At 34.7% G+C, this 26,229-nt stretch overlaps 1 protein-coding gene and 3 non-coding genes across 5 annotated transcripts in view; 1 reads left to right on the top strand and 3 right to left on the bottom strand.

The window, feature by feature from the left end:
* Positions 1 to 26,071, bottom strand: part of LOC111419061 (lymphoid-specific helicase-like) — a 58,600-nt gene extending 32,529 nt beyond the window's left edge. The window contains exons 1-2 of one of the 2 annotated variants that reach the window (XM_071196933.1): positions 26,053 to 26,071; positions 25,392 to 25,640 (exon numbers count right to left, since the gene is read on the bottom strand). In XM_071196933.1, the coding sequence (XP_071053034.1) occupies positions 25,392 to 25,573 (182 nt within the window). In that variant the 5' untranslated portion in view covers positions 25,574 to 25,640; positions 26,053 to 26,071. Of the gene's footprint in view, positions 1 to 25,391; positions 25,641 to 25,710; positions 25,911 to 26,052 lie in introns of those variants that run through there. The other variant, XM_023051814.2, reaches the window with a different exon arrangement.
* TRNAE-CUC (transfer RNA glutamic acid (anticodon CUC)) lies at positions 3,512 to 3,583 on the bottom strand. Its single transcript has one exon. It is a non-coding gene; the product is annotated as a tRNA-Glu (tRNA).
* TRNAE-UUC (transfer RNA glutamic acid (anticodon UUC)) lies at positions 3,930 to 4,001 on the top strand. The gene has a single exon. It is a non-coding gene; the product is annotated as a tRNA-Glu (tRNA).
* On the bottom strand, positions 9,106 to 9,177 carry TRNAE-UUC (transfer RNA glutamic acid (anticodon UUC)). The gene has a single exon. It is a non-coding gene; the product is annotated as a tRNA-Glu (tRNA).
* Positions 26,072 to 26,229: the final 158 nt, after the last annotated feature.

Genomic DNA, 26,229 nt, shown 5'->3' with positions numbered 1-26,229 from the left:
ATCTCTATCCAATGACGTAAAGAAAAATATATAGAGCAATTTGAAAAGCAAAAGTTAATAATCGCTTAAAATTGAAGACGGCCTTGGAAAAAATTTATTTGTAGCATGAATCATAGTATTCATGAAACCATTTCATTTGATAACCCGCTCATGAAAATCGGAATGTAAATGACGGAGTTACAGCTTGGGGCGTTTTTTGTGTGACACCCTGTATATATATATATATATATAATAAATATTGAACATTAAGATGTATCTTTCAGCAAGAACAAAGAGCCAATCAAATGGTTTAAGTGTGCCTCGAACTCTAAGACTGCACGTCAGTAAAAATATTATGCGATTGCGCACGGCGATTGTGAAAGCTACGTATCACCGAATGAACGAGAAATTAGAATTACCCCAAAAAATACAATTATTAAGAGGTGACATATTGAATAGTCCATCCCACGTGTTTGGCGAACATAAAATTTGTACAAAATTGGGTTATTTTAAATGTTCGCCGAAAGACGACGAAATAAACTACGTTCCCGAAATGACAAAATGTGGTCTTTCCCAAGATTTACAAACCGTATTGCATAGGCTTGTTCAAAACGCTTCCAGTCTAATAATGAATATGACCAATAACGATGCCAAACATTATAATTCAGTGATTTGTAAGTTTACGGGTGGAAAGAGAATAAATTTTTCACTGGGAATGCAATACAAAACTAGGTGTGAAGCGGCAGCTTTAAGCTACAATCACGGCGGTGAATATTACGGCATTCTTCATAAAAGAATCACTGGATGTGATCCAACAGGAGCACTATTGACTTACACCAAGCGGAAACTAAAACTGCTAGCACAACAGGGCAAGAGGAAACGCATTAAAAAGCAGAGAGTGAACTATACTCGCGCGGATGACGATTATGGATTAGCAGATATTAATGAATTAACTCCAGATATAATTGAAGCTAAAACGACGCAAATGTTGAAACGAATGGAGGACTCTACAAAAAATAGAGATAACCTACAAAAAAATACAATTGGACAATCATCTTGTCATTTATGGCAAGAAGAGCGACAACTGAGGCTGACTGCGTCACACTTTGGGGAAATAATTAAAATGAGAGAATCATCAAGTTCCAATAAAGCGATTCAACTGTTGAAATCTTTTAAGGGAAACATTCACACCAGATATGGTATAGAAAATGAACCGTTTGCTAAATGTGAATTTTCCCAACAATACGATTTACGTGTCGATGAATGCGGCCTGTTTATACGTAAGAAATATGGTTACTTCGGAGCAAGTCCTGATGGATTGGTAGGAGAAGGTCTAATTGAAATAAAATGTCCATCATCGGCAAAAGATTTAGAACCCCGTCAAGCAATAAAAAACAAAATCATTAAATTTGCTACTATCGAACAAAACGAACTAAAATAAAAAGAAAACCACAATTACTATTATCAAATTCAGGGCCAACTGAATATATGCGAAAGACCTTTCTGTTACTTTGTTGTTTGGACTCGAAAAGGGATGTTGATACAAAAGGTTTGTTTTAGTTAAATAAACCAACATACCTGTTATTTAGTTATTTTATTTCATTTATTACTTTTGAAGTACCACGAATACTTACCACCAAAATATCTAACTACCAGCCTACCATATCATATTAAGCATGTAGTAGGATGAGTAATAATGTGTACGTATCTTAGAATTTGTAATAAGTGTTTAGTAAATTTTAAACTTCTAACCTGTGAGGAGTAAAAACTGTAGTATTGTTTAAAATTATTTTATCTACTACTGCTTGGATAAGTCATCATTACCGCACGCATTTGAGGTGATTTGAGTTACGTAATGAAGTTCATTACCGCACTGGTTTCATTACGTAACACATTTTTAGCCTAATCAGAACAGACTTAATTTATTGAAACGAGCAACAATACAAAAGAAAAAGTGCTATCTGCTTACAGAGAAACAGTACTATTTATTATAAACATTAATTGTTATGTTTTTACATTTCGAAACACTTATTCCAGATGAGTAAACATGTTGTTGAAACTGACAATTCAAAATTGTCAACAATCATTTCAAAATATTTTTATAAATGTCAAATAGACTTCTTTAAAGAAATTGATTTTTTAGTAATTTTTTAGCAGTCGTAGATAAAATGCTGTATATCACACGTGGGCTATAGCATAATTACAGTACTCGTGCAATTCTCCACACTCATACAGTAATTATGTTTCTAGCCCACTTGTAATATAAATAACTATTGTTAAGGTAAGATATTATTTATTTCATTAGAATATGTTTCGCATTGGAATGATTCAGTAGTATGGGGTAAGTTACATAGATTGTTTCTGTAAGTCGTGGCATAACTTTATTTGCACAACAAAGGTACCAGTAAAGGTAGTTTGATTTTGCCGAAACTGATCTTATTGATCAAATTTTATTTGTATTTATTGGAATTCACTATACCAGGGGTGGCCAAGCTCTTTGATAGTCCGAGCCATTTTTCAATTTGAAATTTTTCGCGAGCCGCAATTTAATACGTATATATTAAAACGGGTATGCAAAAAAGGTATTACAAAACATTTTTTTACAGCAATTATATCAAATATACTATAATAGTTATATATATTACAAGTGGGCTAGAAACATAATTACAGTACGAGTGTGGAGAATTGCACGACGAGGTCGTAGACCGAGTTTAATTTGAAAAAACTAAATGCATCACTAAAAACTATATAAAAAAATAGAAATTTTGATATAACAAACATAAAAAAATTTTAAACAATGGCTGAATAAAACGGTATTTGTTGTTTTTGCTAATAGGTTATCCTCTTAAAAAAAGAACTTTTATTTTTGAATTAAACTTGTTTACTTTTTTAGTGATCTTTGTATTGTTTCTAAATTTTATAAATACCTCTAAATACCCAACTTGGGTAAATACCCCAGGGTATTTTCCCTTGAAAATAAATACCCGGGTATTTAACAACACTGACTATACTACATACAATGGAATCAATTTCAATAGTAGTCGTGGACAATAATTATTTGAATCGTGAAAATTTCAAAAAACGTCAACTTATATTAATTTTAATAATTTTGATATTTAATTTTAACAAATTGTTGTGAAGTTGGTTACAGTTGCTAACGTTGACTTTGTGTCATATTGACGTTTAAACTTTATTCAAAAATTTATTTATAAAATGAATTTAGGGAATCAATTTTAATAGTAGTCGTGGACAAAGTATAGTACTCTACTCACATATAATGAGCTATTATTCACTCAGGTTAATTATACCACTCGTTACGCTCGTGACATAAACTTAACCTTCGTGAATAATAGCCCTCATTATATACTCATATAATAATATACTATTTTAGATGTATGAGGTCATCGTAAGGCGATTAGAACGGCTACGGTGATATTATGCCGTTTTTGTTTGCGTAGCCAGTCCTTTGAATCCCCCCTACAACAAGAAGGCCTGTATTTCTAGTAGGCTTTGATTAAGTTGAAAAAAAAAATTCCGATACCGGGAATCGAACCCGAGCCTCCTGGGTGAGAGCCAGGTATCCTAGCCACTAGACCATATCGGAGTATAAAAGAAAATGGTGTTAAGAGCATGAGAGTATACTTACATTTATGTTCAAATATAAAGTAAAAAAAGCTGCTAAAGCTGTAAATAGACTATTAACATAAAAAATTAATATAGTAATATTGATTGTAAAGTTATACTATTCATATTTCTCTTAACTTGTATCAAAAGGTATCTTTTCGAAAACTAATGTAAGTAATGTAAATCATACTGTTCTTCTTGAGCCATATAATTCATGAACGCTTCATGTAAAAGAGGTAAAAAGTAACGGTAGTACATTGTTTTACTATAAAATATCTATTAAAAATCCTATTAGCAGTAATTTCCGGAAGAAATGTTTTTATATATCCGATATGGTCTAGTGGCTAGGATACCTGGCTTTCACCCAGGAGGCTCGGGTTCGATTCCCGGTATCGGAAGAGTTTTTTTATTTCAATACCTTTTTTTTGTGACATATGATTTTACATAAATAAAAAAACCTTACAAAATAAATTAAATTTTACCCATACAGTCAAACGAAGTTAATTTTCAACACCGATTTAAAATTTTACTACTGCCACATTTTTATATCTTTTCAGTGTTACATCCATTCTATAATTTCATTGCATTTGTTTTAATATTATTTATATTTGAGGCGAAGATGATACAGCATATCAAACAGAAGTAGATTCGATATTTCAAAAAATCGTTTCTTGTACCCGTGCGACGATAGCAACAAACCTACCAGCAACAAACTTTTACCCGTAATTTCCTATCTACTTTCTTAGCTGATATCTTCCTTATTATTAGAGATAGCAAAATACTAAAAAATACTAAATGCACCACTTGAAAGCTTGAATCTTTCTCTATCTAAAATCGGGTTTTCGTCTGTCGATAAGTTGATATTAAGATCAATAAAAAATGAAGAACACCGCGCTGTACTTAAAATAGCTCAAAATTACCAAACTTCAAGGCCTTGTGCAATTGTTACGAAACCGAATTTTAAAAAACTGTTATCACAGCCAGAAAGGGCGCTCCTTTAGCTATCTTAATCCGGGGTTTCGTCGGTCAATATCTATCGGCGTCATGCTTAAATCACCCTTAATGTCCATCCCTACACGCAGAAACGCTTAAATATTCTTCCTCTAAACAACTTTCTTATTTGATAGGGAGAAAACTATAGAACCATATCTATCTTATCGGAAATTTCCTGCTCTTTCTAGTGATGTATAACACGCGACGATCACACGTTTGCACACGTACATTTTTGGCCAAAAACTGCTAAATTCACACGTTTTAGCCATTCTTAAACCCTGTTGGGGTCGATAACTTTCTTATATGAACAGGAGAAAACTCTGGAACCATATCTATCTTATCGAAAATTTCTTGCTCTTTCTAATGGTGTCTTTTAATAACAATTATACACTTTAATTTAACAACAATTATTAATTAAAGTTATACAGGATGGTCAGAAATGTGCGTCAAATTTCCGTATCTCAAAAAGGTTATTTTTTTAAATGGCAACTCTACATTTTTTCCCTCACCACCGTATTATATGCTGAAAAATCAGGAGACTTTGTGATTACATCCCATACTAGTAGAGTTACTAGTAGACTTTAAATTTAGTTACTTTACTGTAGACTTTAAAATGCGCACACCCAATATCCGCAAAAGATTTAAGGAAACCTTAACTGGAAAGACATGTTTAAATTTTTTAAAAACAGTGCCATTCCTTCCATCCCGCTAATTTTGACCCAACTCAATTCCAACGGTAGTTATTCCAACAAGATGGCGCGCCACCACACCTTAAGAAGCTACTAAATCAGTTTTTGACACTCAGGGAATCGTTTAAAATAATTATATAAATTTGAAGTAATTAAAGTTTAAACTAATTTTTCTCGAAAATTTTCTTATGTTACCAATATTAATATTGAATGTACTAGATTCAGAAAAAAATCTTCTTTTGTATTCCGTAATAAGAATGGGGGATTGCCATTTGAAAAAAATATCGATTGCGTCATAACTCGTTAAACCGTTTAACGGGTAAATTATTTTTTCGTTTTTAGAAACGATTTAGTTATGGTAATGCAATTACTTAACGCTAACCGTTAAAGGGTTAAAAATGAGGGAACAATTTTGAAATCTATACCAAAAAATTGCACAAAAGTTAAATCTTTAGACCGATTTCAGGGATTTTTCCATAAATCGATTATAATGATTTTCACTCAGGTCGTCGTGACAGACTCTGTCACAAATGGGAGTTAACTAGAAACAGAAAAATCCACAACGTTAGTAGTTTTTGGCGCAAAACGTGTTTGTTCAAGCGCGCGATCGTAGCGTGTTATACACCACTAGAAGGAGCAAGAAATTTCCGATAAGATAGATATGGTTCTAGAGTTTTCTCCTGCTCATATAAGAAAGTTATCGACCCGAACAAGGTTTAAGAATGGCTAAAATGTGTGAATTTGGCAGTTTTTGGCCAAAAATGTACGTGTGCAAACGTGTGATTGCCGCGTGTTATACATCACTAGAAAGAGCATGAAATTTCCGATAAGATAGATATGGTTCTAGAGTTTTCTCCTGCTCATATAAGAAAGTTATCGACCCCAACAGGGTTTAAGAATGGCTAAAACGTGTGAATTTAGCAATTTTTGGCCAAAAATGTAAGTGTGCAAGCGCGTGATAGCCGCGTGTTATACACCACTAGAAAGAGCAGAAAATTTTCAATAAGATAGATATGTTTCTATAGTTTTCTCCCTATCAAATAAGAAAGTTGTTTAGAGGAAGAGTATTTAAGCGTTTCTGCGTGTAGGGATGGACATTAAGGGTGATTTAAGCATGACGCCGATAGATATTGACCGACGAAAACCCGGATTAAGATAGCTGAAGGAGCGCCCTTTCTGACTGTGATAACAGTTTTTTAAAATTAGGTTTCGTAACAATTGCACAAGGCCTTGAAGTTTGGTAATTTTGAGCTATTTTAAGTACAGCGCGGTGTTCTTCATTTTTTATTGATCTTAATATCAACTTATCGACAGACGAAAACCCGGTTTTAGATAGAGAAAGATTCAAGCTTTCAAGTGGTGCATTTAGTTTTTCGCTATCCCTAATTATAAGGAAGATATCGGCTAAGAAAGTAGATAGGAAATTACGGGTAAAAGTTTGTTGCTGGGAGGTTTGTTGGTATCGTCGCACGGGTGTTTCTTGAACGTTATAAACGATACAAAAGATTTTTTCGCGTAAAACTTCCTTAGAATTAATATATCTAACTACTAAAGCAGTCGTTTCCGATATAAGCGGAAGTGATATAATGCTACTATTCTCAAGAGATAGGCCCCTTTACCTTATATTGATTTGTGAAATACCAAATTTTTCGCTACTATAGTATAGTTCCTCTATAAAACAATTTAGATATGTGGTTAGGAATTTACGATCATATAATTTCACGAAAAAATGTGAAATAATATATATTTTCAATGTTTTGTACGAAATTTTATAGTAGTATTTTTCTTTGAAGTCCTAATTTATATGAACAGAAAATGAGCATGAATTTAAGTAAAGTACTACTTCTTGTTGACAAATTTAATTCAAATTTTGACACAACATTTCCATTTTGATCTTCAATCGATCTTCATTTGATCGCAATCATATGCCAAGTTTCATAAACCTAGCTAATTGCTAACACCAAACAATATTTTCGATCGGGTTTTCCTGCCGTTCGGACTCGGACCACTGCGCGCCGTCTTGCCGATCGAACCGCATTTTATTCCAATTACACTCTTCATGTAAATGAACACTAAACTTACTACACACTATGTCCATAAACGACTATTTCTAGGGAATTCACCGAAGAAATGCGTCTAAACTGGTTTCTGATAATATGAAAGATAATGTAATCCTTATATCTCATCAATCATCCCAATGGTGTGTTTTTGCACCATTAATGTTTCTAGCCGTATTTTCAGAATTCATATTTTTATTTCGCGAGCAAATGTCAAAATTTTAAAGAATTTTATGCACTAAAAATAGTTTTATTTCTATTGTATATTTTGAACAGAAGTGTTCAATAGAAAAGAATTGACGCAAATATGGTTTAAATAGCAAGAATTATGAAATATTTTGATATGTATAGCCTAACAACCTTATAGTGTTATCGTACAAACAGCTAGCACCTTGAAATCTGGTAATGTATGGCTGTAAAATAATTTTTAAAACGCTGGTGCGTTTTCACATCAGTGGCACTAAATGGGTTAATGCCAAAAACGTATGACAAAGTAAAGACCAAGGTCGTGAATTTGGTTGATAAATGTGCATGTATAAGTGCCACTACAGACATATGGTCAAATCCAAGTAAAGCCTGCTCTTTATTAAACTTTACAGGACATTTTATTACAAAGATTAAAAATAATATTGGGCGCAACAGTATTAGATCAGGACCATACAGGCGCTTATATTGAACAAAACTTAACTGAAATGGTGAATGATTGGAATATTAGCAAGAAGCTGTTTCTAATTATACGTGATAATGCAGCCAATATGGTATGTGCTATGAGAACGCAATATCAATCCCTAGGCTGTGTGGCGCATACTCTGCAATTAGTCATAAAAAATGTTTTGTTTGAAAATGAGTGGAACAAAATTTTAGTACATAACCGTAGAAAAATTGTAGGCCATTTTCGTCGAAGCGAGCAGATCATCTAGCAAGCATCTAGAAAATTGACCGATTGTCAAAGTCAGTGTGGACTTCTGATTCATTGTTTGCTGCAAGACATAGAAATCAGGTGGAATAGCACCTACTTAATGCTGCAGCGACTTGTAGAGCAAAAACGAGTAATAAATCTCTATGCCGTTGAGCATGGAGGTATACCTACACTCTCCTGCACTGACTGGAAACATATTGAAAATTTAATAAATGTGCTAAAATATTTTATGAAGCTACACTCGACCCCTCTGATAGTACCTGTATTTCGATTATTATACCATTATTAGCTGTACTAAACAATAAACTACAACTTCAAGACGAAAACGAAAATGAAAACATTACTGAAATAAAAAGAAAACTATATTATGAATTTTTAAATAAACGATTTGATTATGTGAAAGGAAATTCTTTTCTTATAACATCTACGTTACTCGACCCAAGATTTAAATCCAAATACCTGACTTCTGCAGATGTAGATATTGCCATGACCGAAATGAGAAGCTTTTTGAACCACATAAAGGAAAAAAAAACACCGAATGAAGAACTTGATTTATATCCTAATCTCTGCTCTAGTCACCCAGGAAAGGAAGGCAGTTTATGGGAAACGCATGACAACACACCTGATCACGACATTCACGACGCAAATTCGGTTTACGCAAATTTTTAACTCGGTTTAGCGAAAACCCTAGTTGGCCTAGTCGCTAGAGTTAAGTAAGATCAATTCTTTCTGAAAGCACTAAAGCTATCAAAATTTAATATTAAGTTGTTTGTGTAAATACGTAAAATATTAATTTGAAATATAAAATAAAAATCAGAATAAAGATTGAAAAAAAAGAAAAAGCTTCCGATACCGGGAATCGAACCCGAGCCTCCTGGGTGAAAGCCAGGTATCCTAGCCACTAGACCATATCGGATATATAAAAACATCTCTTCCGGAAATTACTGCTAATAGGATTTTTAATAGATATTTTATAGTAAAACAATGTACTACCGTTACTTTTTACCTCTTTGCATGAAGCGTTCATGAATTACATATATGGCTCAAGAAGAACAGTATGATTTAAATTACTTACATCAGTTTTCGAAAAGATACAATAATTAATATTACTCGTGACAAATTCTAACCGAATTTGTCACGAAATGTATCTCCGGAGAATATCGGTTTAGAGCGGAAGATGTGATGGGAACAATAACCCTCATCCATAAGGAAGGACCAACAAATGACCCTGCAAACTTCAGGCCAATTGCGATCCTGAATACAGATTACAAAATACTAACCAAAGTCGTTGCAGGATTGATGAGAGAGGCTGTGGGGGAGCTGATACCCAGGGAGCAGCTAGCGAGACCAGGAGTATGGGGTACAGTGCAGGGGTTGATCCTAGACAAAGCGCTCGTCCAAGAAGCTAGGAACAGACAACGGCAGCACTATGTGGCATGGTACGATTTTAAAAAAGCGTACGACTCGGTATCTCACAAGAGCCTAAGGAGAATGATTAGAGCACTACCTACTGCACAAAACATCCAAAACCTGATCCTGGCCATGATTAAAAATTGGAATATCCGTGTCAGAAACAAAAATAAGACCGGTGAAACAATTAAAGTAGAAAGGGGTGTCTACCACGGCGTCTCTGACGGCGGGAGTAATAAATAAGATCAAGACGGATCCCAAGAGTAGTAGTGCGTCGCGCGGAAGAACGGCAATAATAGCGTACATGGACGACATCAAGTGCCACACAAGTAGCGCCAGGGCACTAGACAGAGTCTCCGCGCTAATTAAAGATGGGGCAGCAGAGTTAGGCATGGAGTTGAACGTCAGGAAGTCGGCCAAGTACGCATACAACCAGAAAATTGATGAAGTCCAGTTGGAAGAAGACTTGACTTTCATACCCTATATTAGGGAAAGCTACAAACATATGGGAATCGAACAGACAGGGCGAGACTCGCAGGGGAATTATGATAAAATCAAGGCCAAGATTGAAGAGAAAACCAACGGAATAATGAGTTCATATTGCCATGACCGAAATGAGAAGCTTTTTGAACCACATAAAGGAAAAAACACCGACAGGACTGACAACGACCCAAAAGAAGAAGACCTTCAATACGACTGTAATCCCCATGGCGGTCTATGTGATAAGCAACCTGTGTCCCGAAGAGAGCGTGACAACTACCCAAAAGAAGTGCAAGACCATCGATGATAACATCAGGCAGATCGCAGTTAGAAATTTAATCAAGTCGAGTACCACGTCCAACGAAAGGTTTTATCTTCCTGAGACCTTGGGCGGATTGGGTTTCATGTCACTCAAGGTAGAAACCATGACCCAGTATATACGAAGGTACTGGTACCTGCGATCCTGTCCGGAATTAAAAACCACATACGAGACGATCAGAAAGCTCGACATATCTAAGAGAAGAACCTCGATTAGTGACTACAACCACGTGCAGAGGAAGTTCGGACTGGTTGCTCTAGAACGAGATGCACCGGGTTCCCCGACGGCATGCAAGGACGACATCAAAAGACTTAGAGAAGTCGTGCTGGGAAAAAGAACGGATAGGTGGACAGCCAAGATGTATTAGCCCAAGTTGGTCATCAAATATCAAAAGGTAATCACGTTCCTCGGGTCGAGATCGAGGTTCCTAGATTCGAGGAAGCTCCAACTGATTGTGGCAGCGTCAGAAGAGGAAATCTTCGCCCTTAGAGGGAATCCGGGAAACATGGGGTATGCGGAGGTATGTCGGAGGGGTTGTGGAAGTACGGAGACAGCGTATCACATTCTGTCCACATGCCGAGGACATTCTTACACTCCGAGGCACGATATGGTTGTTTACTGGACCTTGAAAATGATACTAGAGGCGACGGGAGCAACAGAGGAGGGATGGAAAAAGTTACGGTTTGGAAGTGGTGCGATGAATTTTGATTTCACTTCAACTACGGGGAAACACATTTCGATAAGAGCTGGTCAACCCGTCTTCACCTGGAGGTAGTTACACCACAACAAACCAGATATACTGGTGAAAGTCGAAGAACCGACAATTAAGATATATATATCTTCGAAATTTCCATTCCAGATCTACAAAATTACGAGGTGTAAGAAAAAATTAAAATAAAATACACGAAAAATTCAGTAGACGACATCGACCATAAAATTTGCGACGCGATTGGCAGAAACCTGAACATCACTCACGAACTGAGCCTAGAACAGAAATGCCCAGTGGAGCTTGGGATTTTCCTGATTGGTACCAATGGGGAAATACTGGTAAATGAAACACACAAAAAGTTAACCAAATTATTAGAAGAAGTAGGCGCCTGCAAGAACACCATCCATAACCTGTTAACCAGCGGGGAATTAATGAAGCATATGGGGAAGTAAGGTCCGTGTGTGATCCCAAAGAATTGGATTTTGGGACAATGAATTATTAATATTATATTGTACATAATATATTATTTATTTAGCTTTGTAGATGTATATAAATAAAAATTAATAGACCATATCGGATATATAAAAACATCTCTTCCGGAAATTACTGCATCACTAGCGAAGTATTTTAATACGATGAGAGTAGATCAGCAAGTCGACTGAAAGTGCTTAACGATTGTGATCAATTACGTTAACTAATTTGAGAAAGTAGCGATTGTGCATAGTCCTTACGCTCTACTAGGCCTGGGTACTGGATGGTTTGCGGTACCTATAGCGGAAGAAGATGGGAACATGGCGAACACACGAAGTCAGAAGCGTGATCGCCGTCTTCTAAAAAAATTCAGAAGACACGCCGCTATTGCAGGAACTACTGCCGTCAAATTACCTGAGCGAAAAGAAAAGGTACCAGGAGGTCAAACAATGGATAGCTTTCGAAAATAGCCCTACTTTGAGGGTTAAGGTTAAGGAGACCAACGAACAGCCAGTGTTGGAAACCTCTACCGAGTACTTCTCAAACCTGTATGATTTCCTCCAACTGACACGGAACCAAACCCCCACCAATCAGGAAGTGGAGATTACAGCCGTAAAGGGAAAAATAGAAATGGCCACTAAAGCAGCTGTTCCTTGGAAGACATCGGGTCACGACAGTAGACCCGCAGCGAGAGAATTTCTGATCGAATTTGTTACGAAATGTATCTCCGGAGAATACCAGTTCCGAATGGAAGTTGTAATGGGAACAATAACCCTGATCCATAAGGAATTACCAACAAATGACCCTGCAAACTTCAGGCCAATTGCGATCCTGAATGCAGACTATAAGATACTAACCAAAATTGTAGCAGGATTTATGAGGGGGCTGTGGGGGGGCTGATACCCAAGAAGCAGCTGGCGAGACCAGGAGTATGGGGAACAGTGCAGGGGTTGATCCTGGACAAAGCGCTCGTCCAAGAAGCTAGAACAGTTCAATTTTTCCATTTGTGCTCAACACATGGACTCTGACTGAGTTTAATTTTAATAATTTTTTTTTTTTTTTTTTTTAAATGGAATAGTGTGTTATGTTAATTTTGATAGAAAAGTATTTTCTTAACTATAAAACACGTGTAGATCGATACTTTTTTGGAGAGAGATATTCTTTAAAGAAAAGTTTTCTTGAAACTTTATGCTGTTGATATGTCCTTGATTCATTTAACGAAACAATTAATTTTAACTCCTCAACATTGACGTCGTGCTCGATGAAGGAATAAGATAATTCCGAAACATGTAGCACCGAATTTAAAATAAAATAAACCATTTTCATCGTTAACCCAGAGTTTTATTAATATTCATATTGAACGATGAACATAGAATCCACCATCGCCAAACTTACCGATTGTGACCAATTACGTTAATTAATTTGAGGAAGTAGCGATCGTGCATAGTCCTTAGAATCTACTGGAGCTGGGTACCGAATGGTTTGCGAAACCTATTGCGGAAGAAGATGGCAACATGGCGAACACACGAAGTCAGAAGGGTGAACGCCGTCTTTTAAAAAACCCCGGAAGAGCGGTAGGCAGGCAGCTATTGTAGGAACTGCCGCCGAATTACTTGGGCGGTGGTCCCCAGCAGCAATTAAGAAAAAGGCATTAGAATTAAAAAAAGAGGCTAGAGACGATGATGAGACTGAAAGAGCATAACGCTCTTTCAGTCTCATAATATTTCGGGCATAACGCCCGAAATCTATTTACACCGAGCGTCCAAGAGTGAGAACGGCATTACCAGTCGTACCCGACTCTACCGAATAGCAGTACTGATAGTCAGGTACACAGGCCCATACCAGAAGCAAGGCAGGAAAATTCTATAAGAACATCTATTCGTGAGAACTCCTTTACCGTTGAGGCAGATAAAACACACAACTCGGAAGATTATACAAAGTTCTATAACCGAATTTATAACCTCGTACATTCCAACAAAAAACTCAAAGGATTAGAGAGGTTCAGGGTAGGTGAGAATTGTCCAAAAACCAAAGCTATTAATAATATTTTCAAGGCAAAGATAAAGGAAATAGAGACCAGTACCAGAAATATGGCAAAAAGACGGAAAAACATTAAAGTGGCAATTTTTTTAAAGTGGCAAAATTATGGATCCCAAACCTATACCACGATTCGTGGGGTCAGTTGAAAGACTGGGAAAGTTTCAACTTATGTTGACATTAGTAAAACAGATCCAAAATAATAAAGGCCACCCGTTCACTAAGGAGCAGAACCAGCAACAACGTATTCTAAGGAAATATAAGATCTCTCCCTATACTACATACACAGGAAAAAATTGTGTCGTGTAAAAATTTTAGAGTAGTTGGTAAAAAGAATTAGAGTAAAAATTGTAATATCACATGGTAAAAATAACTCTAATGTACACTATATTTAATATTAATATAGAGTTCATAAATTATTCACTTAATAGAGTAGTTTTTACAGTTCCCTAAAGGAGAGTACTTTTCCTTCGGGTACTTCGTAGGCACCGCACGATTTTGCTCGGGATTACTCGTTGATACCACGTGATCAACATGTGGTGTGATACAGCTAAAATTTAACGGTCATCTACTAAACGAGACGCTATCGAGACCTGATTTACGCGAAATAGACAGAAAGAACGATTATTTTTATTTTAATTATGTTTGCCAAAATAAAACATTCATGATGTGAAATTAGTGGAACTTCCGGAAGATTTTACATACAAGTTCCTTGTGAAGATTGGTAAAAATGTGCAACTTGGTGTAACTATACAAATAGGAAACTTATAGAAGACTCATTAGATGCAGTTTTGATGGTGACTCGGTGGAAACTTTAAAATGAATTAAGTATTATATATGTATATAAACAGAATTTAATTTTTTTAAATTTAAGTTATAACAATATATTACAAGTAAAAATAAAAACAAATATTTTATAATTTTGATTTTTATTACAAACGTAAAACTTCCCTAAAAATACTCCACTTCCTATTAAAAATTAACACTAATAAGTGTAAGATACACACTATTTAGTGATATTTCATCAATTAATAGAGTAAAATTAGAGCGAATTTTTAATAATTTACACTGATTAGATTAGAAATGTATCTAATTAGAGTCACGACAACATCTAGTTAGATTACATATAATACACTGTTATAGAGTATCGATTTTACACTATTTAATAAACACCATCTTCTCACTATTTAGTGTAAATTTTTAATCTATTCACCTACACTATATAGTGCAAAAAAATAACTCTAAATAAATTGGACCGATCTGAACCATGTTTTAGAGTTGATTTTTACTCTATATTTTTTCCTGTGTAATAACCATCGAAGACCAAATCAAGGCACTGATGAAGACGATTGAGTGGGAAAAGAAAAGGTACAAGAAGGTCAAACAACAGATAGCTTTCGAAAATACACCTACCTTGAGAGTTAAGAAGACCAATGAACAGCCAGTGCTGGATAACTCTACAGAGTACTTCTCAAACCTTTATAAGAAGAAGGAGGAACCAAACAACACCCCAATACTGGATGATTTCCTCCAACTTACACGGAACCAAACCCCCACCAGTTAGGGTGGCCATTAAAACAGCTGTTCCTTGGAAGACACCGGGTCATGACAATATTCTCTATTTCCTGTATAAGATCTTTCCTGCAGCGAGAGAAATTCTGACCAAATTTGTTACGAAATGTATCTCTAGAGAATACCAGTTCCGGTTCCGGAGAACCCTGATCCATACGGAAAGACCACCAAATGACCCTGCAAAATTCCGGCCAATTGCGATCCTGAATACAGACTATAGACCGACTACGATACTAACCAAAGTCGTTGAAGGATTAATGAGGGAGGCTGATACCCGGGGAGCAGCTGGCGAGACCAGGAGTATAGGGAACAGTGCAGGAGCTGATCGTAGACAAAGCGCTCGTCCAAGAAGCTAGGAATAGACAACGGCAGCACTATGTGGCATGGTACGTGTTTACCAGGCCGACTGCTTAAGTCCGTTGTTATTTACTCTCCTGACGGCGAGAAAAATAATTAAGATCAACACTGACCCCAAAATTAGTATACCATTATATCAGGGAAAGTTACAAGTATGTGAGAATCGAACAGACGGGACGAGACTCGCAGCGGAATTATGATAAGATCAAGATTGAAGAGAAAACGAACGAAATAATGAGTTCAGGACTGACAACGATCCAAAAAAAAAGGTCTTCAACACGACTGTAATCCTCATGGCAGTTTATGTGATAGGTAACCTGTGTCGAGAAGAGAGCGTGACAACTACCCTAAAGAAATGTAAGAGTATCGATGGTAACATCAGGCAGATTGTAGTTAAAATTTTATCTGCGATCCTATTCAGAATTAAAAACCAGGTACGAGACGATCAGAAAGAACTGCGATTAGTAACTACAACGTGCAGAGAAAGTTCGGGGAAAAGAAGGGATAAGTGGACGCCAACATGTACTGCCCAAAGTTCGTCATCAAGCATCAAAAGGTATCACGTTCCCCGGGTTGAGGTCGAGGTTCCTGGATTGGAGGAAGCTCCAAGTGATTGTGACAGCGTCATAAGAGCAAATCTTCACCCTTAGAGGGAATCCGGGAAACATGGGGGACGCGGGGGATATGAGACGAAGTGGTTGTTGAAGTACGGAGACACTCCAACGCACGATATGGTTGTTTACTGGACTTTAAAAACTATACTAGAGGCGACGGGAGCAACAGAGAAGGGATGGAAAAAGTTACGGTTTGGAAGAGGTTTGATGAATTTTGATTTTACTTCAACTACGGGGAAACACATTTCGATAAGAGCTGGTCAACCCGTCTTCTCCACGGGAAAGTTACCACAACAATAGATATACCGGTGAAAGTTGGAGCACCGGTAATTAAGATATATATCTTCAAAATTTCCATTCCCCATCTACAAAATTACGAGGTGCAAGAAAAAATTAAAATAATAAGGTCCATGTAGGATCCCGGAGAATTGGAGTTTGGGCAATGAATAATTAATATTATATTGTACATAATATGTATATTATTTATTTTACTTTGTACATGTATGTATATAAATAAAAATTGAATAGACCATATCGGATATGTCAAAACATTTCTGTCACAAGAAAAGGAGAAAATTTTAAATTAAACTTTGTGGGCAGCGCAGCTTCATATATATATTTAAGCGGTATATCGTCAGGTGAGATTATTTGGAACCATGTCCACTTTTGTATTTTACACAGTTACACCAACCACCGTTATTATTGTACTCCCTCTGTCCCAAAATAAGTGTCCCATTTCCCGAATTCGCAAAACTTACCAACGCAATGTCGCGAAATAGAAGTTACAATTTTGTGTTCCAAAAAGTGACTTACGTCAAAATTTACATTTGTATGTTGTTAAAGAATGTTAACGCATCAACTTGACGTTTGAGTAGATACTTAAAAATTTTATGTTGTCTTACTATTTGTAAAAATACCGGTGTGGCCACATAATGGAACGAGTAGAAGATGCAGATCTTGCAGCACAAAGAAAAAGGCCATATGTAACGCAAGAAATGCGCCAAAGTGTGTACCATTATCCAGAGGTAAGTATAAATGATCAACTGAAACATGGTTCGATAAAAAATGAACCTTATCAAACATGCAAAAATAAGAGATTCATCACAAGGGTTATGTTTTTGGCTGCTGTTACTCGTCCACGGTTGACCAATTGCCGTGCAATTAGTGGTTTGATGGGAAAAGGAGGTATTTGGTCATTTATAAAACAAGAACCAGCCAAACGTAGAAGCAAAAATCGTCCAGCTGGGGCTCAATGTCATTGAATCTGTGATTAAGAGTGAATACAGAAACACGATAGTGGATAAACTTCTGCCTGAAATTGAAGTTAAATGGCCTTGGTCTAATAGTCGTACACCTCCTAACAGTCCTGACACTAATATAATAAATCTCTGTTTTTTCAATGCCATACAGATACTTCAATACTAAACTGATGCTTCTAATATCGATCAACTTATTCATTCCGTCACTGATGCCTTTAATCAACTGACAAGGAAAGTAAGGACGAAGCACACCGATTTCGATGAAATTTGGTACAGCCATAAAATGGACCAAAATAAGATTTACGTATTTTTTTATAGGTACGGTAAAAACCTCTGAGCCGAGTTTTAGGGGTTGAAAGTTTGGGGAAAAAGTACATTTTTGATGTTCATTTTTAATAGAAGACATAAAAGACCTTGGATCAGCCTTTTTGGTAAACGTGCCCAATACCAAAACAAAAATTAGTAGAAAATTTACTAGTACTGATAATTTTTACCCGATTTGTAAAAAATACATCGATCTCCGTCCGGCACTTCACAAAAGATCGGTATTAACAAATTCACAAAAATTGGAAGACAAAAAGCTGAGTTTTTGAAACTGCCAAATGCCGAGAAATATTCTGGACACAGTTTCCGCAGATCGTCTGCAACCTTACTCGTCGATGTAGGTGGAGACATAACAACACTAAAGATACACGGGTGTTGGAAATCCACAATCGAAAGGCTACATTGATGAGTCCATAAAAATAAAAATGGATACAGCTCATAAAATATGGAACTCGATACAAGAGACTACTATAATATGTAACTACCAAACTGAAAATCTCAATCAGATTAGTTCTATAAGCAAACTAAATATTGATTTAGACATAAACTCGCTAAGTACCGTTTTTCAATATTACTCATTGCTCAAATACAAATATTACAATTAAAGTAAATAAATAAGATCAATAGTTTTATAACAAATAATTACTATCGCAAATATCTTTGATTTTTTTTGTTAATGTTAAAATGTTATAAATAAAATATTGATAAATAAAGTTGTTTAAAATAAATTTATGGAATCAAATTCAATAGTAGTCGTGGACAAAGTATAGTATTCTACTCATATATAATGAGCTACTCAGGTTAATTATATGCTCGTATAATAATATACTATTTATATATGTGAAGTAAAAATGTTTGAAAATGGGTATAAGGGCTGGAAGTTAGGGGAAGAGGTTAATACGAATATAAAACTTATAGATAAATAAGTTATTTTATTTATTCATGAGTTGAAAACCAACTAACAAAAGAAATGGTTGTATAAATAAACTAAAAAAAAATTAGTATACATTACTAATTTACTTAGTAATTGACGTTTCTTATGTTGAATGTTTAAAAGCGTTACATTTTTTTTATTCTACATACTGTTGACAAAAATGATAGTCGCGGAAAAAATGTTTTAAACCCGGAGATACTCAAAGAGCAGCTGGCGAGACCAGGAGTTTGGGGAACAGTGCCGCATGAGCTGATGATACACAAAGCGCTCGTACAATAAGCTAGGGGCAACAGATAACGGCAGCACTATGTGGCATGATACGATTTTAAAAAAGCGTACGACTCTGTATCTTACGAGAGCTTAAGGAGAATGATCTGAACACTACCAATTAATTAAAAATTATTAACCAACTAATTAAAAATTGGAATATCCGTGTCAGAAATTAAAATAAGACCGGTGAAACAATTAAAGTAGAAAGAGGTGTCTACCAGGGCGACTAATTGAGTCCTTGAGAACGTCAGGAAGTCGGCCAAGTACGGAGATAAGCAGCAGATTGATGAAATCCAGCCCTGCGGGGAGAGGAGGGTTCGAGGGTTCAATCAAAGAACAATTACGAATTGGAGTAGCTTATTCTACCTGTGTTGATTATGTGTTCCCGAATGTCAGTGATCTGGACATTAAAACGGTTTCCATAAATTTCCGTTTATCAGATTACGTTAGTCAAGTGGTTACTCTCAAAGAACCGAAACAAGAAACTACTGAAGAAAGAGAAATTAACAAAATACAAATATATGATACAGAGTGAAAACTGTTCAACCAATTCAAACAATTCAAAATTGTCAACAATCATTTCAAAATATTTTTATAAATGTCAAATAGACTTTCTTAAAGAATTGATTTTTTAGTAATTTTTAGCAGTCGTAAATAAAATGCTGTATATCACACGTGGGCTAGAGTGGCTTCTCCACACTCGTACTGTAATTATGTTTCTAGCCCACTTGTAATATAAATAATTATTTTAACCGTGGACGGCTATGCTTTATCGAACCAACGACATGCATATACAGAGTGATTTATAACATACGGAGCAGACTAAAAGAGTAGGTACTGGAGGTAAAACTGAAGAGATTTTCTTAATAATGTTTTGTTAAAAACTTAATAGTTACATAGATATCGCATGTTAATTTTTTAAATAATTTAACGTCCATTTTTGAGAACCGCTGATATTCAGTAAAGAATAATTAAAATACTTGTCCGTTGCTAAGTAACCAAATCAACTGGATTGGCAGCAATAAAAACATGGTATCAGCGGTTCTCAATAAACAAACACCACCGTTTGAGCGTTTTAACAAATTTTTAAATAGCCGTAACTGCTATGGTATAAAGATTTTATTATTTTTATTAATTATGCATTGTTTAAGTAACCCCGAAATATTCGCAGTTTGAATTTAAGCGTAGTGTAATACCGTATATGGTAAAAAATGCTCGACCATTACTTCAACTTTAACGTTCTATATCTTTGTGATTATTAAGTTGTGGTCAAAATTTTATTAGAAAAATATCTTCAATTTGGCTCCTAGTACCTACCCTTTTAATCTGCTCCGTATGTTATAAATCACCCTGTATTTAAAACTTGTTGGAAAGAATTCTTGTTGTTGCTTGTTTTGTGCTCGTTTTCCGTATAGTTCAAGCCGTGGTCAAGTCATTGGTGTGTGCGGAAATGCAGCTAATAACGCATCACGTAAGTATGATTTTTTTTAATTGTACGTCGTCGAAACGACGGAGCAGAGCTTTTGCGTAACTTTGGAATTTCCAAGATGCGTTATGTAATGGAATTGTATTGTTGTTTCTTGGTGTTATGTTTGGTTTATAAAACTGGAAAATATAATGTGCACCAAAGTAGCACTATCAAAAAAATGATTGACGACGAAATTGTTCTTGTCGAAAGTCAGTTAACAGATACACTTGAAATACCAATGCCTAAGCCGGTGCGGGTTATTAATGAGGACTATACTAAACAAATAAAAAATCCTAAAAAAAGAGATTTGGGCCATTTGTCCCTCCTCTAATCGACGAATGACGAAATCCTTCTGTGTAAAATGTCATACAAAAGCCTGTGTGATGAGCACAACATAGAGCTCTCTACAGTAACTAGATTCTCATGAGAATGTGCTTACTTTTAAGTTGGTGCGCCTTTATCTTACCTACATAAAGAAATAAGGTGTGAAATTTTATGTTTCTCTATGGGAGTGACGCCCCCCTAGCGGTCGAATTACGAACTTCAAGATAATTTCCAGTTATTTCTCTTGCCCACTTCGCCTATAAGGATTTTTTCCCAAACCTCTAGGCCTTGCCGTTGTCGAGATACAGCTGCTCCGTACCCATAACGGGACACCCGGTATAATTGATGATTTATAATTATTAACGAATTGAATTTCATTTAGTCAATATCTCATTTGAAAGGTTATAAAACAGAGAAATTTTTAACATAATTTATACGACAAATGTATTATTGAAATTTTGAAATAGACGCTCATAAAAAATTAGTTTGTTTAAAAATTAACTTAAGTCACGAAACATTTTATCACGTTTAAACAATCGAAATATTTAAAATATTTTTAACTTAAAATGTGTATTAGAGTGTAGTCTAACCAGAGAAGTCAATATGTTGGCAAAGAAACTATTATTAAACTCTAAATTCTAATATTTGTAGGAATATATTATGCTGAAAATGTATAAAAACCAAAAAATTGAAATAATTCCTATACTTATGTGATAGATTGTAAAATAAACAATGTTTTTACTCCAATATATTTAACAAACTTACTAACTCTACTGGTTTCGGCCTAGACCATCATCAGGAGTCTCGTTGCATAAAGTTGAGGTTAGGAAACACATTCAAAATAACATTCAAATTTTGACATGTCATTTATGGATTGTAAAATAAAATGATGTATTGAAACAGATATGAATTAAAGTTTTAACAGTTATTGTATCACCTAAACTTAGAAAAAACCCGAGAATAGGAATGAAGGAGATGTGTCAAGTGAAATATACAAAGTCACGACCTTCACAAAAGTCACAAAAAATTAGAAAATTTGTAAATGCGTCTTTATAAACAAAATTGTAAATTAAACAAAGATAAGTTGCGACTTTGCAAGGATTCTGTTCTTTTTTATGGTCATATCTTGACAAATAAAGGATTAAAACCAGACGAAAGCAAGAGTTATGAGAGAATAATTAGAATGTTCGATATGTATAAAGTATTCATCATTTCAAATAAAACTGCCAATGCAGACACATGCAATCCCAGAGTACGCATTTCAACATGTATCTTAAGACGTACTTACTATCGAATTTAAGAAAAAGAAGAGATATTTTCTAGTTACAGTGGATCATTATTCCGATTATTTCGAACTGGACATCTTAAAAAAATTATCAGCTGATGTAATGATTAATATCTGTAAAAAGAACTTCAGTAGACATGGTATACCGCAATGTTTATACAGCGATAATGCAACGAATTTTGTTAACAAACATTTCCAAAATTTTGCAAAACACTGGGATATTCAGCACATAACATCTTCACCGCACTATCCGCAATCCAATGGAAAAGCGGAAGCCACAGTAAAAATTGAAAAAGCTTATACGAAAATCTGACGAAAATAATGAAGACCAAATAAAATTGGAAAGAATATTCTCTAGACAAACTAGAACTCTAACACCTTGTACCATAAAAAATTACAAACCTGAAGTAATAACGAATATACCTGACATAATAGAAAATAATAAACAAAACATAAAATATTGTTATGATAAAGCATGCAAATCATTGCCTAATTTACAAATTGGACAGCCAATAGCTGCTCAGATAAGTCCGGAAAGTAGCAAAACTTAGTCACCTACACCGTACGTTGTTGAAGTGAATGGCAACAAATATAGAAGAAGCTTAATATATATTAAACCGATATCACCTGTGAAGAGATCACCGTTTGAACAACAGACTACGGCTTTTCCAGAGCAGCCGGAATCGTCATCATCTTTAGTGGGGGGAATCGAGAGAGACTGGTGAAGTGATGGCAGCTTTTACTGATGGGAATGGAAGACAGAATGAACTGGTGAGTGAGAATGAAGAAAGAGTGGTGACGAGTGGGACAATTGAGAAAGCTCGACCAACAACACAAAAACGGGTTTCAAGTAAATATAAGGACTTTATTTGTAATAAATAAATTAAAAATTATTATTAAAAATATTCATTTATAATAAATTACCAAAAAAAGAAAAAAGAAAGCGTCCTCACCATATACAGAGTGTTTCAGGTTTTTGTAGCAGGATAAGTAACAGTTGATAAATCTTTTAAAATTAACACAATAACTTCATATGACAGGTTGACATACGTTTTGTTTTGGAGATACGGGCTGTTTAAATTAAATTTCTAAATAGATTTTTATTTAATATTACGCGTGTATTTCAACCGATTCTATTCAAATTTGGATTATAGAGTCCGGTGGAGGGGCGCTCTGTAACGTATTCTTTACGGATTACAATAACAATAACTTTTCTGACAGTATACTTTTTGGCTTTTTGAATAAAAATTCTTATTCTCTAGGTACTTTTTTAAGCAAAAACTGTACTCTTATCAAAATGTGCTAAAGTTGATCGTTTTCAAGATAATCCGCTTTTTATTATTCAATATAGACCATTTAGTTCGAAGTCTTCGAACCAGTTTCTGAAGAAGGTTGCAACATGGCATCCGAAACGTCAAACCTTTTCTTAAAAGACGCACGGCAAAACCCGAAAATTTCTAGTGTTAGTTCTAGTTTTAGTTCTAATTTTAGTTTAATTCACACCGGCCGTGAAAGCCAGAGTTTCGAATGCCTTACGAATTTCTAGGGCGCCTTTTTTTATCGCCTTTTAAAACATGATCGTAGACATGCTTATCATTAACAACCCTTACAAGGATTGCAACCAGGCGATGAAGAACGGCGTGTAACGTTTTGTCGGTGGATTGCTAAAGCATCAGCCAACAATCGAGATTTTTTTAAATAATGTTGTGGAAAGATGAATCGTGTTTCACAAGGTGTGGGATTGTAAACTGACACAATTTACATATTTTGGTATCCCTACGCAATTCGGCCACGAAACTTCCAACACGAATTTAGTGTCAATGTCTGGGTAGGTGTTTATAATAATCATCTTTTCGAGCCATACTTTTTGCTACCACAACTAACCGCTCCGGCGTTCTTGTAATTTTTGGTAGATGAAGATGCCAATATGTGGGATGACATTGATTTAGCTTTAAGAAGAATGGCCTGATTTCAACTTAATGATTGTGCAGCTTATCATGGTACGGTGGTAAGAAATTGGCTAGACAGCCATTTTCTTGCAAGATGGCTTGGTCATGAATTTTAAAAGATCTATCGACTGTTAAAGTCGCATGGCCCCACGATCTACAGATCTTAATGCTTTAGACTTTTTTGTGTGGAAATATTTGAAATTAAAATTGTATGAGACACCTGTTCATACAAGGGATGAACTTTTAATAGGATTAGGAATGCTTGTAATGACATAAGGCCGTTCTTAAATACTATTACTCGATCTATAATTCGTCGGTGAGAATTATGCAAGCAAAATTTTTTACATTTTCAACAATTTCTTTAATTTTTTTCTTTTATTATTTAGATTAAAAAACATTAATAAAATAAAACGTTAGTTAATTTACTTACTTCGTTTCCATGTCACACATTATTTTAACTATCTTTAACTATCCTCTAAAAACATTGATTATCTTGAAAACGATAAACTTTAGCGAATTTTGATAAGAGTACCCTTTTTGCTTAAAAAGTACAGAGAATATGGTTTTTTATTCAAAAAGCCATATACACATTCGGTTGAAATACACGTTATATTAAATAAAAATCTATTTAGAAATTTAATTTGAACAGCCCGTATCTCCAAAACAAAACGTTTGTCAACCTGTCATATGAAGTTTTTGTGTTCATTTTAAAAGACTTATCAACTGTTATTTATCCTGCTACAAAAACCTGAAACACCCTGTATAGAATACACTTCATTGTTCGATCTCATGTGTTGTCATGAAAAGTAACTCGTTGCAATAAAGTTTTATAACTCTTTGTAATGGTTGATAGTATGAATAAAGTATAAATAACATGTTGAAACAAATGTTATGAGAAAAATGTAGTTATTGTACAATTTTTAGTCTTGTTATGTCTTATGTTTTTCTAATATTTGATTTAAAAAAAAAGTAAATTTGACTTTTTAGTAATTGTAATACATTTAGGTACGTACACTCCCAAAAAATTAAGGCTGCAATTTCTTTTCATCTCAATGTAACATTGTTGAAAATTGAAAATTTATTAATTTAAATCTTGTAGGTGGATTTAACTTCTTGCATACAAATTTCATTAAACATCCATTACACATAACATACATATATTCCCTGTTTATTGAATAAAATACTTTTTGTTAGGTGAACTGGATTTACCAGTTTTAAAAGGCCAACTTTTCCTTTTATCGAGATTATTTCAACAATGTTTCAAGTATAAATTAATATATGTATCATATTAATTTACATCTTTAACATACACACAATTACATTTAAAAATTATATTAAATTCACTTACCTACTAGTTGTTAACTTATCATTATAAAACTTGGAATAAGTTTCGCTCATATTCAAAACCTGCTTAATTCCTTCAAGGGCTTTTTCTTTCTTAGAATCTTTTTCTTTGGTTTTAGCATCAACACTGGTAACATCCCTCGGAGATAAACCTGAAGCTGTGCTAGTGGACGGTTCGTTGTCCATGTTCCCGACAAGTTTTGATATTACTTAGTTCACCGGTTATAGCAGTGTCGAATTAAATCAGCTTTATCTGTAACAATAGTAAAAACGAATATTTTGTTAGAATTTTATTTAAAAAACTGACAAGTTAATAAACTGACCATCTTTTCATTACAACTATTTTTTTAAGGTTCATATTTAACCACGTTTTAATAGCACAAATTATTAACTACAACCTTTAGTAGTCGTAGGATTAGACCCGATTTGAGCTGTTGGTTTGAATATCAATCGGCTCACAATTAAATATGACGATTAAAAGTTCGGCGGGATTTGAATCGATTGAGGTTAAGTAAATTGACAACAATTTCAATAACTAACTTCACAGCGTCATTAGTGAAGTTTAAAAATATAAATTTTAAAGATATAGATTTTTGAATAGGTAATTTATAAAAATTTATGTTAATCGAATTGGTATATACAAATTATTGTTTAAACTTACTTACAATAAGCGATGAATAAAAAGTTGCATTTATGTACTACAAAAAAAGGAAATCCTATAGAGGTCGCTGATATCAACTAATTTTTTACATTAAATCTCATTTACATTAAACGATTTAAATTAATTAATTCTCAGTTTAGTTTTCAAATTATTAATGATAATTTTTATAATTTTACCATTA

Source organism: Onthophagus taurus, chromosome 6, assembly GCF_036711975.1.
Source record: "Onthophagus taurus isolate NC chromosome 6, IU_Otau_3.0, whole genome shotgun sequence".
NCBI classification, from domain to species: Eukaryota; Metazoa; Arthropoda; class Insecta; order Coleoptera; family Scarabaeidae; genus Onthophagus; species Onthophagus taurus.
This window is presented reverse-complemented; position numbering and strand designations above follow the sequence as displayed.